The sequence below is a fragment of the Myxocyprinus asiaticus genome, chromosome 35 (genome assembly GCF_019703515.2).
Source record: "Myxocyprinus asiaticus isolate MX2 ecotype Aquarium Trade chromosome 35, UBuf_Myxa_2, whole genome shotgun sequence".
In the NCBI taxonomy this organism is placed as follows: domain Eukaryota; kingdom Metazoa; phylum Chordata; class Actinopteri; order Cypriniformes; family Catostomidae; genus Myxocyprinus; species Myxocyprinus asiaticus.
This window is the reverse complement of record NC_059378.1, coordinates 17,779,729-17,795,018: the sequence shown is the minus strand read 5'-3', so window position 1 is coordinate 17,795,018 and position 15,290 is coordinate 17,779,729. Positions and strand designations below refer to the sequence as shown.

The window sequence follows — 15,290 nt, the reverse complement described above, 5'->3', positions numbered from 1 at the left end:
GCAGATTCTGGAATTACAGTTTGATACAAAAACAAGTTTATTGATTTGATTTGTTCATTTGTATATTGGTTTACTAATTCGCAGCTGCAATGTAAAGTGTATAAAAGTGTGCGGGAATTTCCAGCATTATGAACGTGGAAATTGCGGGAATTATTAAAATTGTGCGCAATACCTGCAATCCTGTGCCGAATTACAGGCTCTGCAAACTGTATTATATTAAAATAAAGTTTCCCTGATTCACCTCCTTTATGATTACATTATGAAAAATTAAAAAAACATGACTCTTGTCATATACGTCAAGGCGGGCCAAATCAAAGGTCATTGCGGTCCAACTTGGCCCGCGGGCCCTAGTTTGGGCATCTCTGCTTTAAGGAGAAGAAACTATGTATCATGTCTGGTGAGGCATCAGGTTTAAATAGGATGCAAGAGATCACATTCAAAGAAGATAAGGTTTTTGGTGAATGATAACTTCAGTCTGTATTTCATGCAAGGCTATTGCTGTTTGAACTACTTTTATGGTACTTTTCGGAGTGTGAAAGCCTCAGTCTCCATCAGATTTCATTGTTGGTAAAAAAGCAGCTTGGACATTCTGCTAAAAATCTCCTTTTGTGTTCCAAGGAAAGAATAGATATACAGGTTTGAAATGACATGAGAAAATTATGACCGATTTTTTATTTATGGGTGAACTATGCCTTTAAATGTAACTATCATGTTCACATCAAAAATAGAGAGAAACACTGAGTGTATTGTGTTATGCTTTATTATGTGAGCTGGAGAGGTGGTCTGACTGTAGAAAAAGAGAGCAATGTCTCTGTCTAAGCTCCTCAATACAAGTTATACAAACACAGGTTTACCTACCAATTTTCAAAGCCAGGGATCCTTAAAAGTGGGGTATATCATGGAAAGATAAAAGGACTCCTTTAAATCTGTCAAATCAAATGTAGGCATATAAACCAAATAATTAACTTATCCACTCAGTGAAAACCCTGAATTTGGTCAGTGCACATAAATTGGCATTTCTTACCACTTCATAAGTTAGACAAAAAATAAAGCAGTTCTACAAACGCAGTTCCCTGGAAAAAGACAATTCTCTTTAAATATGGGTGCAACAGACTAAGGCAACTTTTAGTCAATAAAAAGGGTAATCTATTAGTCTTGCGTATTATAGGAATGAAACTATACAATGTATTTCCTTCTCGTTTACACTGTACACAGTCTACATCTTTCATGATTGGCAGCACAAGCCAATACACATGTGTAACAATTATCCTACATTTTATGCCCAAAAACAACAGTACGAATTCAGACACTATACAAACATACATGAGCACAGACATTTTTTTTCCTATTAAGGCCTCTTTTAGAGAGCTTGGACAAAAACATAGCTGAAATTAAATGGAATGACTGACTTTCACTAACCATTAGTTTGAGACTTGTTTAACTGTACTTTAGTTTAAATAAAAACATGTATATATTCATAACCGATCAGATTATTATCACCATAGACATTTCTTCCTGCTTCATGAATTCAGAACACAATAGAACACAAACATGAGTTCTTGTTTATCTACATTTTTGCATGGACATGCATGCAATCTTTAAAAATCAGACATGTTTTTTTAAATATAAATTATTCCTTATTTCAAACTTAATAAAAGAGGGTTACCACCTTTACACCTGCAGCAAGTCCAATTATATTTACCTTATCTCCTCTGCAGACTAGATACGATTGTCAAACCATGGAAATGTAAACCACCCCAAATATTTAAAAAATAATCAACCAAGGTTATATGAAACCAAGTTTCATAACTTTCAGGCTTCTGTTTAAAAGTCTAAATCAGCCATAAGTCATTCAACAACTGAAATTACTTCAAATGGGTTAAAGAGTTGTCCACAGCGTTACGTTTGTATTCAAATTTGCCCAAGTATGTACAAATGTAGGTTTGTATGTATGAAAACAAACATTTACACAATAAAGTCCAGAAACCACTGAGGGGGCATGATAGCTAAAATAACCAAAAATATACAGGTGAAAATTTGGAAATAAGAGGGGATAGGAACTTTTTTGGCTGGAGTGTTCATCGATGCTGTAGTTCGAACTGAGATAGACTTCCTTTCCACTCAACCAAGACACGAATGGTCTCCATGTTCTTTGTTTCTCAGGTGAGGGCCACACTTGTGCAGCCGGCCAGCCTTCCTCTGACAATGAGGGTAAGTTAAAAAAGGAGACAGCAAGAGTAAAGTCTAACCGGAAATGGCTAGTATTAACAGGTGACTTTACAGGGGCACATCGTACACATGAAAGGGGGTTGACCTCTTTATTTTCTCCCTTCTTTCAAGCCCCTGGGAAGAATGTTTCCCTCCCAATGTTCTTGCAACCATCTGAAAGGAGCTGTTTACAGAGTCTTTGTGTTGATGTGCGTTTTGTAATGCTTTGTGAGGTGGTCACTCCGCATAAAACGTTTTTGACACTTATTGCACTCAAAACGTTTGTCTCCTGAAAACAGACACAAATACACACAATTTTGAATTATACCTACATACAAAATAAAAAACAAAATATCCAACTACTACCCCAAACTTCCTATGAACATTCAGAGCAACTAAGTTCTTAACCTTAAAACAGAAAGGATTTGGACATGTACTATGCATGTAAAATGCATGTACAAATGTCATTAACAAAATATCAAAGCGGCATTTATTTTAATAGATACAAGACAGCACAAGCACATGTTAAGAAAAAGTATTTGGATTTTCTGGTTGTCAAACATTAATGGAACATGTCCAAAATTAAAGTAATGAACTACACCTTTGGTTCCTCTGAGTGTCAAAAATTGACCTTGGAACCAGCTGGTTAAAAAAAACACTGCCAAAATGGCTTAGAAAAGTGAATTTAGGTCTGAGAAAAAGTATAGCATCATTTGCTAGCAGATGCCACTTGGTTTGATACTTTGGTATGTAATACAATGACATTGCAACATTTTTAGGTGTGACTGAAGTCTTGGTCCCACTGTATATTTGGATGATGTGTACCTGTGTGTGTCCTGGCGTGTCTTTGCAGTTCGTCACTGCGTGTGAATCGTTTTCCGCAGAAGACCCAGCTGCACACGAATGGTCTCTCACCTGTGTGCAGCCGGACATGCGCCCGCAGTAGGGACGTCTTTTGAAAGGTTTTTTCACAGCCTGCTATGTGGCAGATGTGTTTTCTTTTCCCCACCTCTCCTGGCCTTTAGCATACAAAAACCACATGTCACTTTAAATGATCTTATTTAAGCATACTTAGCCTCTTCACTAGGAAAGTACATTTCAAACAGATTTTGTGTGTGTGTGTGTGTGTGTGTGTGTGTGTGTGAGAGAGAGGTCTTAAAACTTCTTACCTCTTTTCTGCATCTTTGCAGTTTGGGCAGGTGCAGGCCATGCGTCGTTTTTTCTCTCCTGGCTGACTCTGCAATTCCAGTGCGAGTGTCTGCGTTTGCTCCACATGCATGGTCTGCGTTTGGGTACTGCCCAGCTGTAGACCCCCACCTGGAACCGCCTGCACTGTGAGATGCTGCTGGCCTAAAAAACAAAACAATTCCCATTAACACACACACACACTCAGTCATTTAGGGCTGTCACTATCGGTTATTATTGTAATCGAGTAATCTAACATTTGTTAGGACGATTATTCGAGTAATCTGAAGGAAAAAAAATTATAATTCAAATTGCATAATGTTGTCGAGGTGAAAAAAACGTTTGGTAAAAATGTGTTTGCTATCCTAAGTTTTGATGCACTGTACGATTGAATAACAAAAACAAAACGGTTGTGCAAGCAATATCTAAATCTAAAAGACACCCAAAGCAGATCTGTAATATAAAAACTTTATATAATTCCAGCTAAAAGACATTGGCTAATCCTTTTTTATTGCAAGATCATCTTTTTTCATTAACTAATTCAATATGATCTACCCATTTCAGTTTAGACTCAAATATGGGAAAACAGGCCAATAATGGAAATAAAATATGTTATCTTTTCAAAACAAATGTCTGCCTAACAATCTTTTAAGGATAAGTTATATAATATTCATGGTTAAACTCTTTACTGGAGACATAAAAGCCATTTTATTTAGTTGTTTTTTAGTGATCACTTACATGCAACACAGAATACAATAGGCTATTTACAGTAATCACATAATTGACTGATATTTTTACTCTCTTACGCTGAGCTGGAGTAGCTGCGGGCATTGTTGTGCTCGTGCTACATACTACCCAGATCACAAAAGCTTGTTGCTTGCCACGTTTCATGTAAAATGCCTTTATGCATCTGGACATTCCGTTCTTTGAGTAAACGCTATTAAAACTTTCACATGAAAAGACTAGCCATTACTCTCTCAGGTAAGCCTGTTTCATATTGTATCTGCAGGGCAGATAGACATGCATCCGTGTGGCTTTAACGGCAAGCTCACGTTGATCTTTGACTGACAACAGACAGACCTGCTGCTTTATTCAGTAAATAAAGTTCCCTGGGATCCTATGTTGAGTTTTACCTGTGATAATGGCCATAAACTATCAAATATTTACCAGAAGTGGGGCATTGCAAACAATTACAACTTCATCATCATAAAAACTAATTTACATGAGGAAGATTGCATTTACATACAAATTGTAATTAATTTACACAGAATGGAACTCAAACCCACAATTTGCAGAAAATAACCTTCTTAGATTGTGTGGATTTAGTCAGATGTGTTGAACAGAAAGTGTTTGTGCATCTGTCACGGCATGTAACTTTAATCAAGTCCGACGTACATCTTTTTCATGACATTATTTTGTTTCATCATAAAAGATTATCTTGCAAAGAATTGTTTAGATAAATAGGTTGAAAGTGCATTTCAATGTGTTTTTTGCTGAATTCAGCGTGTCCCACGTGGAAATGAAGGGATTAAACCTTTAAGCTCTGAAGGTATTTTTAAAGATTTACTGTTTCAGTGGCATGCCCAAAATTAAAGACTTATAACTCAACAAATAAACTAGAGAGGGTCAATTGTTTGGTATCTTTTAAAGAAAACTTAGATTACGATAAAATTATATAGATTATGATAAATGATTAGACTCTCCTAAACCTAAGAAACTTCTGAAAAAAAAAAAAATTCACAAATGTCTGATTTGACATTATACATCTCTGGGTGTAATTAAGGTACCTCCGAGAAATTACTTTTGTTTTGTTCCCAATCATGTCAACTGTAACTACAATTTTGTGTTGATATGACAATCAAAAGTTATAGCATTCCAAAAATAATTTATCCTAGTGTCCACAAACGTCTCCAAGTATCCAAAAGCCTCTTTAAACAAAACATAATAATTGTACATAAGAACTAATTACACATGCAAATACAACAATCACTAAGGGTATGCTCTCTCTCCAAAACAGGCATGAGCGACGAGATAAGAGCCCGACCGATATGGGATTTTTGAGACCGATACCGATTTTAGAGGGGGGGGAATTCACCGATTGCCGATATGGTGGCCGATATATTTAATTTTTGAGCTGGAATGAAAACAGACCTTTTCTATGTGGATTTTTCACCAATTTTGCACCGATATGACTATGCAAAGGTACTCAGAAGGCTGCTTTCTTAAACGAATATTTTTATCAAAGAATATTTGACATTATTATTATTATACATTGTCAACAAATTCTAGAAATGAACACTGAGAAAATACAAATAAAATAAGTAGCTAAAAAACATCAGTATTACTGTTTAGTATCAGTCAAATGCTGACCATTAAAATAAATAGCTAAATAAAAATCAGTACTGTTTAGTATCAGTCAAATACTGACCATTAAAATGAAGAATAAAAATAAAATAAATAGCTAAATAAACATCAGTACTGTTTAATGTCAAATGCTGACCATTAAAATACAGAATAAATAAAAATAAAATAAATAGCTAAATAAACATCAGTACTTTTTAGTATCAGTCAAATGCTGACTATTTTAATACTGCCAATCAATTAGAGTCAGGTTGTAAAACAAGAAGAATTTACACCTGTCAAGAGATAAACAGCGGCAGTGGTGTTACACCGTATTCTGCTATACAAGTTCAGGTTAAACTTTCAACGGTGGAAAATCAGACTTTTAAATATTAAATTTTATAAATGCAACAACTGGAATTGTTCAGTTGAAGGGGGTACCAAACTGTGAATCCTGAACAAAACAGTTTTGTGAATACATGTTTTCTCATTAGCTTCCAATCAGCTGAAAGCAATGAAAGTAACCACGTGGTTAGCTAGTTAGCTATAAGCTCGCTGTCACAGAGAGTAAAAGATGGACCAGCATTGCGTCTCACCAACTATGTAACAACGTAGCGTGAAATCAACACTCAACAGACACAATCCCCCACCACACCGTTGTCTGTTGAGCTGCAAAAAGATGCTCTGATATTTAGCTTTCAATCTGCTACATTACTGACCGCACTGACAAACTATAGCTGGCTAACAGCAAACAGTTGTGATAAACAGGAGTGACATGGTAGTCAGGGACAGGGTTAACATTATATTAGTTATATTGAAAAGGGAAAATGATGGGGTCATTGTATATTAACTTTCCAGTATGTATTTCACAAACTAGTTAGCAACTTACTCAAATCTGCCCTGTTTGCAGAGCCACCGTCAGCTCAGAGTCAGCTCTGTAAACAGTGGAGTCGGAGCACGCTCTGCTGGACAAACTACGTTATGACACCAATTCTAAAGCATTGTTTTCTGCATTATATGTTCTGAAAAAAGTTTTCATATCTGCACATATCGGTAAACATACGCCGATACGATATATATATACGGATAATATCGGCCGACCGATATATCGGTCGGGCACTAAACGAGATCTCATTCAGTTCCATCTGTGTCATCTGAGCCATCATTAAGTCTGTGTCTTGACTTGGTGCCATCTCCTGGTGGCCATTTGCAATTCAAACAAATGATCCTCTCTGCCCATATTTGGATGACTTCCACCTTTGGTTGCAGCGATCTGAATCCTAATACGATTGGTTTAGCGTACCATGGCACTGGACAACGATTAAGTCATTTGATCCAGGAAAGCTAACGTGTTTTTAGCCATATAGCACATTATGTGCTATGTGCACATTGTGCTTCGTGTGGATTATCTAATGATCTATGCATCCAATTACGTTGTGTGGGCTCGTTTTAACAGGAATCCCCTCCTCCAAGTAATGGTATATGATAATTTATGCTCTGTTTATTTTTCGTTAAGTTACAAGTGATAACGCAGCTTATAAGCAACACCTGTTTACATGTATGTCAAAAGACATGAACTTAGCTATTACGCACTAAATTCTTGTCTGTGAGTAAAACAAAAGGGCTGGTTGTATTCTACTCTGCGAGAGCTTTCCAACAACATATGGCACATGGTTATTTGATCAATTTGATGTTTTTCTGATTACAATAATACAAACAGTCCAAAATTATTCATAAATTATCAAAACAGAAGACTTCTGATTTGTCTGCATATTTCAAAGCACTTGTCCAGTTTTGGTCATAATGCAAACATGCATTGTAAAGTACAGCTTAAAAGCTTTGAAATAATACCTATTTTGTGTTAGTCAAGATATATATATATATAAATTGAGTAATTGTGACAGCCCTTAAGACATTTCATCAGTATATTTTATAGTCATTGTAGAGAGAAACGATAAATTTTCGCATCGCCCACGAGCACCATGGCTCAACATGTCAAAGGCACCACCGCAGCTTAACATGTCAAAGGCGATATTCACTTGGCCACGGCTCTGTAAATCTTGTACTAGGATAAAACACTAGTTTTCAGATTAATAGGGAGTCTTTGTTTCACTGTATATGCAAAGACAGAATGGCAATGCCAATGCTTGAAACAGGTTTTCTACTGTAAATGTGTGAAGCACACACTCACTCACCCCCCGCGTTGGTGATAGTTACAGGAACACCCTGCACCTGCACACCATTAATACTGATGGTCTGAACAGCCTGAGCAGCAGATGCTAGCTGGGCTGCATTCAGTGTTATCAGACCCCCTCCAGCCGGGGCAATCTTAGGGAGAGTCCTCTCTTTACGTGTCCCTGTTTGAGCCTTTTTAGAGACCACTGCTGGTGTGCTGGTGGGTGTGGTCGGTGTAGTAACTGTGGTCTCCTGTAGCTGTACAGCCTGCCATTCACCTGAGGCTGTTTTAATCAGCACCTGGGAGAGCATACATTACACATGTCTAACTTTAAAATCAATTTCAGGTACATATGAGAACATCAGATATTTGATTCCTTGATTCATTTTTTAACTTGAGAACTGTAGAGAAGCAAAAAAAGAAAAACAATTTAATTCTCTGATGGTATGAAAATATAAGTTATTTTTTAAAGTACCTGGGTGGGTTCTGAGGGTGTAACCTGCACACTGGGCTGGACTGTCTGTCTCTGTGGTACAGGGGGAAGTGTGGCAGAGGCAGCCTGTACAACTTTTAAAGCCTGCGGGGGGATCTGAACGACCTGCTGATCTGATTTCTGCTGAACCAACTGCACCTGCTGCACCACAGCCGGCTGATTCCCCCCTGGACTCTGCACGATCAGGAGATTATTCCCTGCCTGTGACAAAAAGAAATTATTAGGAACATACACATTCAACAAAAAGAGGTACCTGCATACTTCCTGGGTGGATCTAATGTAAAACATGCCCAGGTCTTATTTCAAAAGAAAAAACAGCAATGACATTTTGAATAAAGACATAAAGCCAATTTTTAAGGACCACTGAGATTTTTTCCACAGTATTTTTTGCATTACTTTCATGACAATTAAGCAAATCTCCTCAACAAATTTTTAATACTAACAAACATAGCTGCAAATAACAGCATTTTCTTTAGATTTTGGGGGGAAATATGATAAGGATCTTACAGGTTTGGTGAGATTCACCTTCACTGCATAGTATACTTGTGAAACTACTTTAGAACAACTGGTTCTTGATAAGAATGCCACTGAAAAGGACAAATACAATCTTCATTTTCCCTTCCTTTCTTGATTCTTTCATAGGCCCCATGCAAACACAGAACGTTGTAAACAACAGCGGCATTCCTTTTGATGTATCTTACTCAGTTAATGCACTTCTTTTATTCTGAAGCAGTTATGGTGCCTTCATTAAAACAATCTGTAAACATTTTAAGTGTTTTTAAACCATCCAGGAAACTAGCTGTTCACTACGCAAGAAACTTGATAAGCTACAAAACTTGAGTTTGGCTGCATCCGAATATGCATATTTCCCTACTATGCAGTATGCCAAAAACAGTATGCCAATGGAGTAGTAGTAAAAAAGTAATTTTGAAGCTCGCATCTACCGGACACTTTACTATCCCATAATGCCACGGGAGCTAAGGATACGTCACATTCAAAACGTTGGTGGAAAAAGCCGATAGTTTTTAAAATCGATTTAAGAGATTAATATTAATAAAATACCAAACACTGTTTATTGTGCAACCAACATTCCCAAAATAATCAAAAAAATAAAGATTTGGTGCATAAACCTGAAATATACTGGGGACTCTTATTTTGAAATGGCGGAGACTTGCCTCAGTTACAATACTCTATATTTAAGTATTTACCAAATTTAGCTTTTTTATAGCCTATATATTCACAAGGTGAATGATTTGTGTGTGTGTGTGTGTGTGTGTGTGTGTGTGTGTATATATGTATGTATGTATATATATTTCCCCAGATTAAGTTTCTGCTGACGGGGCACATTTCCATATAACGCATTTCCATCTAGTCACATCCTTTGCATGCCCTCACTTCAAATTTTCACACTTGATTATCTGATCAAAAAAAATAAATATGCATTGAAGTGAGGGTAAAAATATGGATGAATATTTTCAATGATGAAAGATCTAGATTAAAAAAAAAAAAATCTTAGTGATAGTTTTTATTTTTGATTTCAACTATCAGCATAGATTTCTGCCAGTAATAGTTCCAAAAAGCAACTATCGGCATTGATTAATAGGTAAAACCGATATATCATTCTATCTCTAATTATGAAATATATTTGGGTCACAGGACAATGCCCATGTTCCCAGATGAAGTATGTCCAAAATCTTTTCATTCTACTCACCTGCATACCTAAAGAACGTACTTGATTACCGGCCGAAAAGTGCGTTCTTCATCAAATGCAGAACATACTCTGACAGTACACAATTTCAGACACAGCAGTTCTTAGAAAGCCAAAGCAGAACTACAGAAATGCGCACATACCTGAATAATATTATCAGCTGTGGTCTCTATTAGCAACGCCTCCACCTGCTCAGCCACAGGTGGTGGTGAGGCTGGTTGAGGGGCAGGGGTTGGTGGGGCTACAGCCACCTGCCTCTTCCTTCCCCTCTTGCCCTTCACTGGAGCAGCAGCAGTCTCTGTGACAACCTGACCTCCTCCCACATCACCTGTGGTAATGTTGAGAGGCAGTGTGAGTCCACTAGGAAGTCGTACAACATTAGCATTGGCATTATTCTGTCGATGCTTTAGTGAGGATGGCTTGATCGCCACTGTCTTCTGCGGGGGAACCGGCGCTGGAGCCAAAGGTGGTGGGGCAGGTGTGGCAGACTGAACTGTGACAGGTGAGGTGAAAATGGCCTGGTTGGTTCCAGGGATGATCTGGATCTGTCCTCCCTGAGGCACCATCTGAATGGTCTGAGATCCCTGGAACTGAGGAATCACCTGGTACTGGATGTTGGGTGTGGATGTGCCCGCTTGGCGTGAAGGACTCTGAATTGTGAAGACAATGGGACTGGCCCCTGAGGAACCAAGGCCTGCAGGCAGTTGGATAACATTCCCTTTTGTTGAGAGAAACCCAAGGTTTTTGGGTGGAGCTGGAGCAATAGGGGCAGGCTTGATGGGGTGCAGACGGCGTGTGGTTGGCTGAGCCGGTGGTGTGCTGACTGGGGCTTGGGCAGCAGGAGGCCCGATCTTACTGCAGGTAGCTGCCAGAAGGGCCAGTGGGGAGGGCTGTGAATCCTGAGAGAATGTGGATGCACAATTACCAACAACAAACTTGATTTAACATAGTTTGCTGACCATTTCAAAAATGCATTCATGACAATAAGAGTGCAGAAAACTAAACCCAAAACAACTGATTTTCATGCTCAATGCAAACTCTTGACTTACAGCTTAAGTAAAATAGAACTGTTCAGGTTGTAGTCCAAAAACCCAGAAAAGAATTGGGTTCCATCAGGATTTTCCTATAGGTTTTTATAATGGCATTTTTTAATTTATGAATTAAATAAGGTCTGTGGTAAACATTACTTGACGATACGTACTTTTGTTCTACAACATAAATTACACACTTTCATACCTCAAACCCTAATTTTGAAGCCATATTGAAATGCAAACTTTAAAACAAACAAACAAACAACAAAAAAACAAAAACAATAGTGGCTTCAAAATTCAGGTTTGAGGTATGAAAGTGTGTAATTAATGTTGTAGAACAAAAGTACATATCGTCAAGTAATGTTTACCACAGACCTTATTTAATTCATAAATTAAAAATTCCCATTATAAAAACCTATAGGAAAATCCTGATGGAACCCATGGCGAATTAGACTTCAGGGTTCGCCTACAATTTGACATCAGGGCTAAACTGCTCTATTGCAATTTTGTACATTTAGACATAATGCGTGAATAAAGAGACTTAAGTGATACAAGAGGCATGACACTAGCACAGCTTTGTATACAATTTAGATGCCATTAAACAAAAAATAATTTTGACCACAAAATGCCACAATTAATCAGAATCATGTATTCTATAGAGCTGTTAATACAATTTAAAAGTTTTAAAAAAGACAAGTATGATAGTTCAAAATGATCAACAGGACCTTACTTGAGAAGTGGTAGTGGAGGGCTGAAGATATTCACTGGGGCTGACTGCGACAGTGGTGGCCATACTGTCCTTTTGATCTGTGAGAAGAAGGTGTATCTATTTAAAGCTAAGACAACACTACCCAACTGAGATTTCCATTTGAGAGAAGAGTGATGCAGCAGAAATTCTTTAAGAACAGATATTGCAAGTCTGTGTCCTTCCTTATTATTCTCATGCACCACTTTTGTGATCACTGATTGCATTGAGAACCGGAAACACCCAAGACAGAATGCACATTTTGAAAATTTCAAAAAGGTAACAAAACATGAACGTCATTCGCTTTCAGCTATGTTAGTGTAGCTAGGCGTTACCGTTAATAATCAAAATCCTGGAGAGGAGAGATTCACTGGTGGGACATTCACGGACAGGTTTTAAACTCAATCTACCAATAGTACGCGGTGGTAGTGGCACTACACCATCAGTAAATGCTGAAGACATCTATGGTAAACACCCCGCATATACAAAGATCTCAGATCCCAACCCAAATAAACACTAGATGTTATGTTGCCTGCAAACTGGCTGCCACATTTAGCAAAATGGACTGCTTATAACCATTATCTGGGCTCTCTTTTAAGTTTATATGCTTCATAGTAAGTCTGAAGTTAACATGAGAGAAAACCAGATAACTTGCCATCAAATTCAACAGTTCTGCAACTTTACTCTCATAACCAGCTAAGCAAATGATCATGCTGAAACTCAGGACACATCGGAACCACTGAAAGAGTTTGTACCTTTAAATTTACGGCTAAATTTCGCTTTTTTACGCCTGTATAAAATCAAACTACATTTTGATTAAAGCTGCAAGTTGCACCCAGCGGCTAACGCTAAAAAAATCAAACGCGTACGAGTGGTTAAGCTATGCTAATTGAGAGCCTTAAAATATTATTAAAATGGGCTTGTATGGATGCTTTAATTAGCCTTCTACATGTGTACAGCACTCTACGAGCATTCAGAGTGGTATGAGAGTATGCGTGAGGAATAAGTGGGCAGAGAGAGTCGGAATGCGCTGATGGAGAAGGAAACTGCTGGGTTAGCATGCTAAAGTGCTAACTAGCCAGATAAACTCTTCGCTGCGGAAAAGAACCACGATACCGGAAGTGTGCATTTAGCCAAAACGCCGTGCTACACTTGATTTTTAAAACACGTATGTGCATGTTAGGACATCAAATATATTTCGTTTAAATCTCTAAAGGAAATTCTTAAGCAAAGGACATAGTAATATAAACATCAACGTTATAATTCCTACCCACCGCTCATGACGACATTCACTCTCCGTGAAGCCTTGAAGAGCCCACACGGATACCGCCCCTCCCGCGGGCCCTGACCAATCCGTGTAGTTGTCAATCAAAGAGAGAGTGCCATTCTTACCAATCAGAGTAAAGCATTTGTTTGATAGAAGTTGATTTTGGCCAATGGAATGAAGTAGTATTGGTGTGACAGTTGAAGGATATACTATTGACCAATAGATTGTCGAGTTTCAGGAGAAAAGGCGGGTGTTGTGAGGAAGTCAAAATTATGAACTGAGCCAATTATGCTTAGGCTTGAATTTCATTGACGTGCAGCTCGCCCAGTTAGAAATAGGAAAAGCATATCAATCAAAAGTAACTGATAACCATTTCGATCGTTCAACCTGCGTTTGTCATGTTAGTTTTTTAATTCCACAGGAAGCAGAGAAGGATGCAGCAGGTGCAATGTCTTAAAACGATTTTATAGGCGATGGCAATCTCACCAATGCAATTAGCCCATCTGTCTCACTACGTCAAAAACAAAACATAAATGTTGGTCTTGTGACTTCAATACTGTGATAGAAATATATAGAGAGAGAGTAGCTTGACTTTATCAATGCATTGTGTATATTTTTCTGGTAGACTATGCAGTCATTACTGAAAATAATCTAAAAGGTTAAAGTTTCAAAAACCTCTGAAACCTTGCAGTTATGCATATTGTGAAAATGGCTGTTCTGTAATTATTCCCTAAGAATGGTCATCCGAGTCATATGCTTAAATGGATAGTTCACCCACAAATGAAAATTCTCTCATTATTTACTCACCCTTATGCCATCCCAGATGTGTATGACTTTCTTTCTTCTTCTGAACACAAACGAAGATTTTTAGAATAACATTTCAGCTCTGCAGTTCCTCACAATGCAAGTGAATGGTGACCAGGCCTTTGAAGCCCCAAAAATCACATAAAGGCAGCATAAAAGTAATCCATATGAGGCCAGTGGTTAAGTCTATATCTTCATAAGCTATATAATAGGAAACAAATCAATATTCTTAAAGTGAAAGTGGAGATTTAAAGTCAAACACATCTGGGATGGCATTAAAGTAAGTAAATGATGAGAGAATTGATCTGAATTGAATTTAAATGAGTAGCTCCAAACATTCTGTGTGTGATGTTGCAGTTAAAAGTTCAAAAAAAGTAATGTGGCAGTACATTGATGATGGTACTAGATGATGCAATGGTACTTAGTGCAGTACATACCATATTTCTATGGTATTTACACAGAATCCCATTATTCTTCATAGAAAACCAAGGAATTACAATAGATGAATGTAAAAAAACAAACAAAAAAAAAAACATGGGACTTGTTGGTTAGTGATATTAATCAATATTGTGAGGTGTTTGTATTGTTAGGAAAAGTAGTTACACTGATTAGCCAAAATATTATGACCACCTGCCTAATATACTGTTGGTCCTCTGTGTGCCGTCAAAACAGTGTCGACCCGCCGAAGCATAGACTCTATAAGACCCCTGAAGGTGTCCTGTGGTATCTGGCACCAAGACATTAGCAGCAGATCCTTCAAGTCCTGTAAGTTGTGAGGTGGAGCCGCCGTGGATCGGACTTGTTAGTCGGACTGAGATCTGGAGAATTTGGAGGCCAGGGCAACACCTTGAACTCTTCATCATGTTCCTCAAACAATTCCCGAACAATGTGTGGAGTGTGGCAGGGCGCGTTATCCTACTGAAAGAGGCCACTGCGATCAAGGAATACCATTGCCATGAAGAGGTGTACCTGGTCTGCAACAATGTTTAGGTAGGTGGCACGTGTCAAATTGACGTACACATGAATGGCTAGACCCAGGGTTTCCCAGCATAACATTGCCCAGAGCATCACACTCCCTCCACCGACTTGTCGTCTTCCCACAGTACATCCTGGTGCCATCACTTCCCCAGGTAAACTTTGCACACGTACACGGCCGTCCACGTGATGTAAAAGAAAACGGGACTTGTCGGACCAGGCAACCGTCTTCCACTTCTCCAAGGTCCAGTTCTGCTGCTTGAAATGGTGCTAAATGGGCACCACTGTAGGCGCATTCGACGGTGGACAGTGGTCATCATGGGCACTCTGACCAATCTGCGGCTACGTAGCCCCATAC

The 15,290-nt window shown here is 38.3% G+C and overlaps 1 protein-coding gene across 2 annotated transcripts; it reads right to left on the bottom strand.

Annotated features, from left to right (window-relative positions):
* Nucleotides 1-742: 742 nt before the first annotated feature.
* LOC127425804 (transcription factor Sp2-like) lies at nt 743-13,201 on the bottom strand. Of its 2 annotated transcripts, none has more exons than XM_051672067.1 (8): nt 13,161-13,201; nt 11,872-11,948; nt 10,254-11,009; nt 8,385-8,603; nt 7,929-8,208; nt 3,378-3,558; nt 3,034-3,227; nt 743-2,497 (listed from the first exon to the last, which is right to left on the bottom strand). In XM_051672067.1, the coding sequence occupies exons 1-8, from the start codon at nt 13,165-13,167 to the stop codon at nt 2,397-2,399; spliced, it is 1,815 nt and encodes a 604-aa protein (XP_051528027.1). In that variant the 5' UTR covers nt 13,168-13,201; the 3' UTR covers nt 743-2,396. The 2 variants fall into 2 exon arrangements, with proteins under 2 accessions (XP_051528027.1, XP_051528026.1); XM_051672066.1 differs by lacking the exon at nt 13,161-13,201 and adding an exon at nt 12,222-13,151.
* Nucleotides 13,202-15,290: the final 2,089 nt, after the last annotated feature.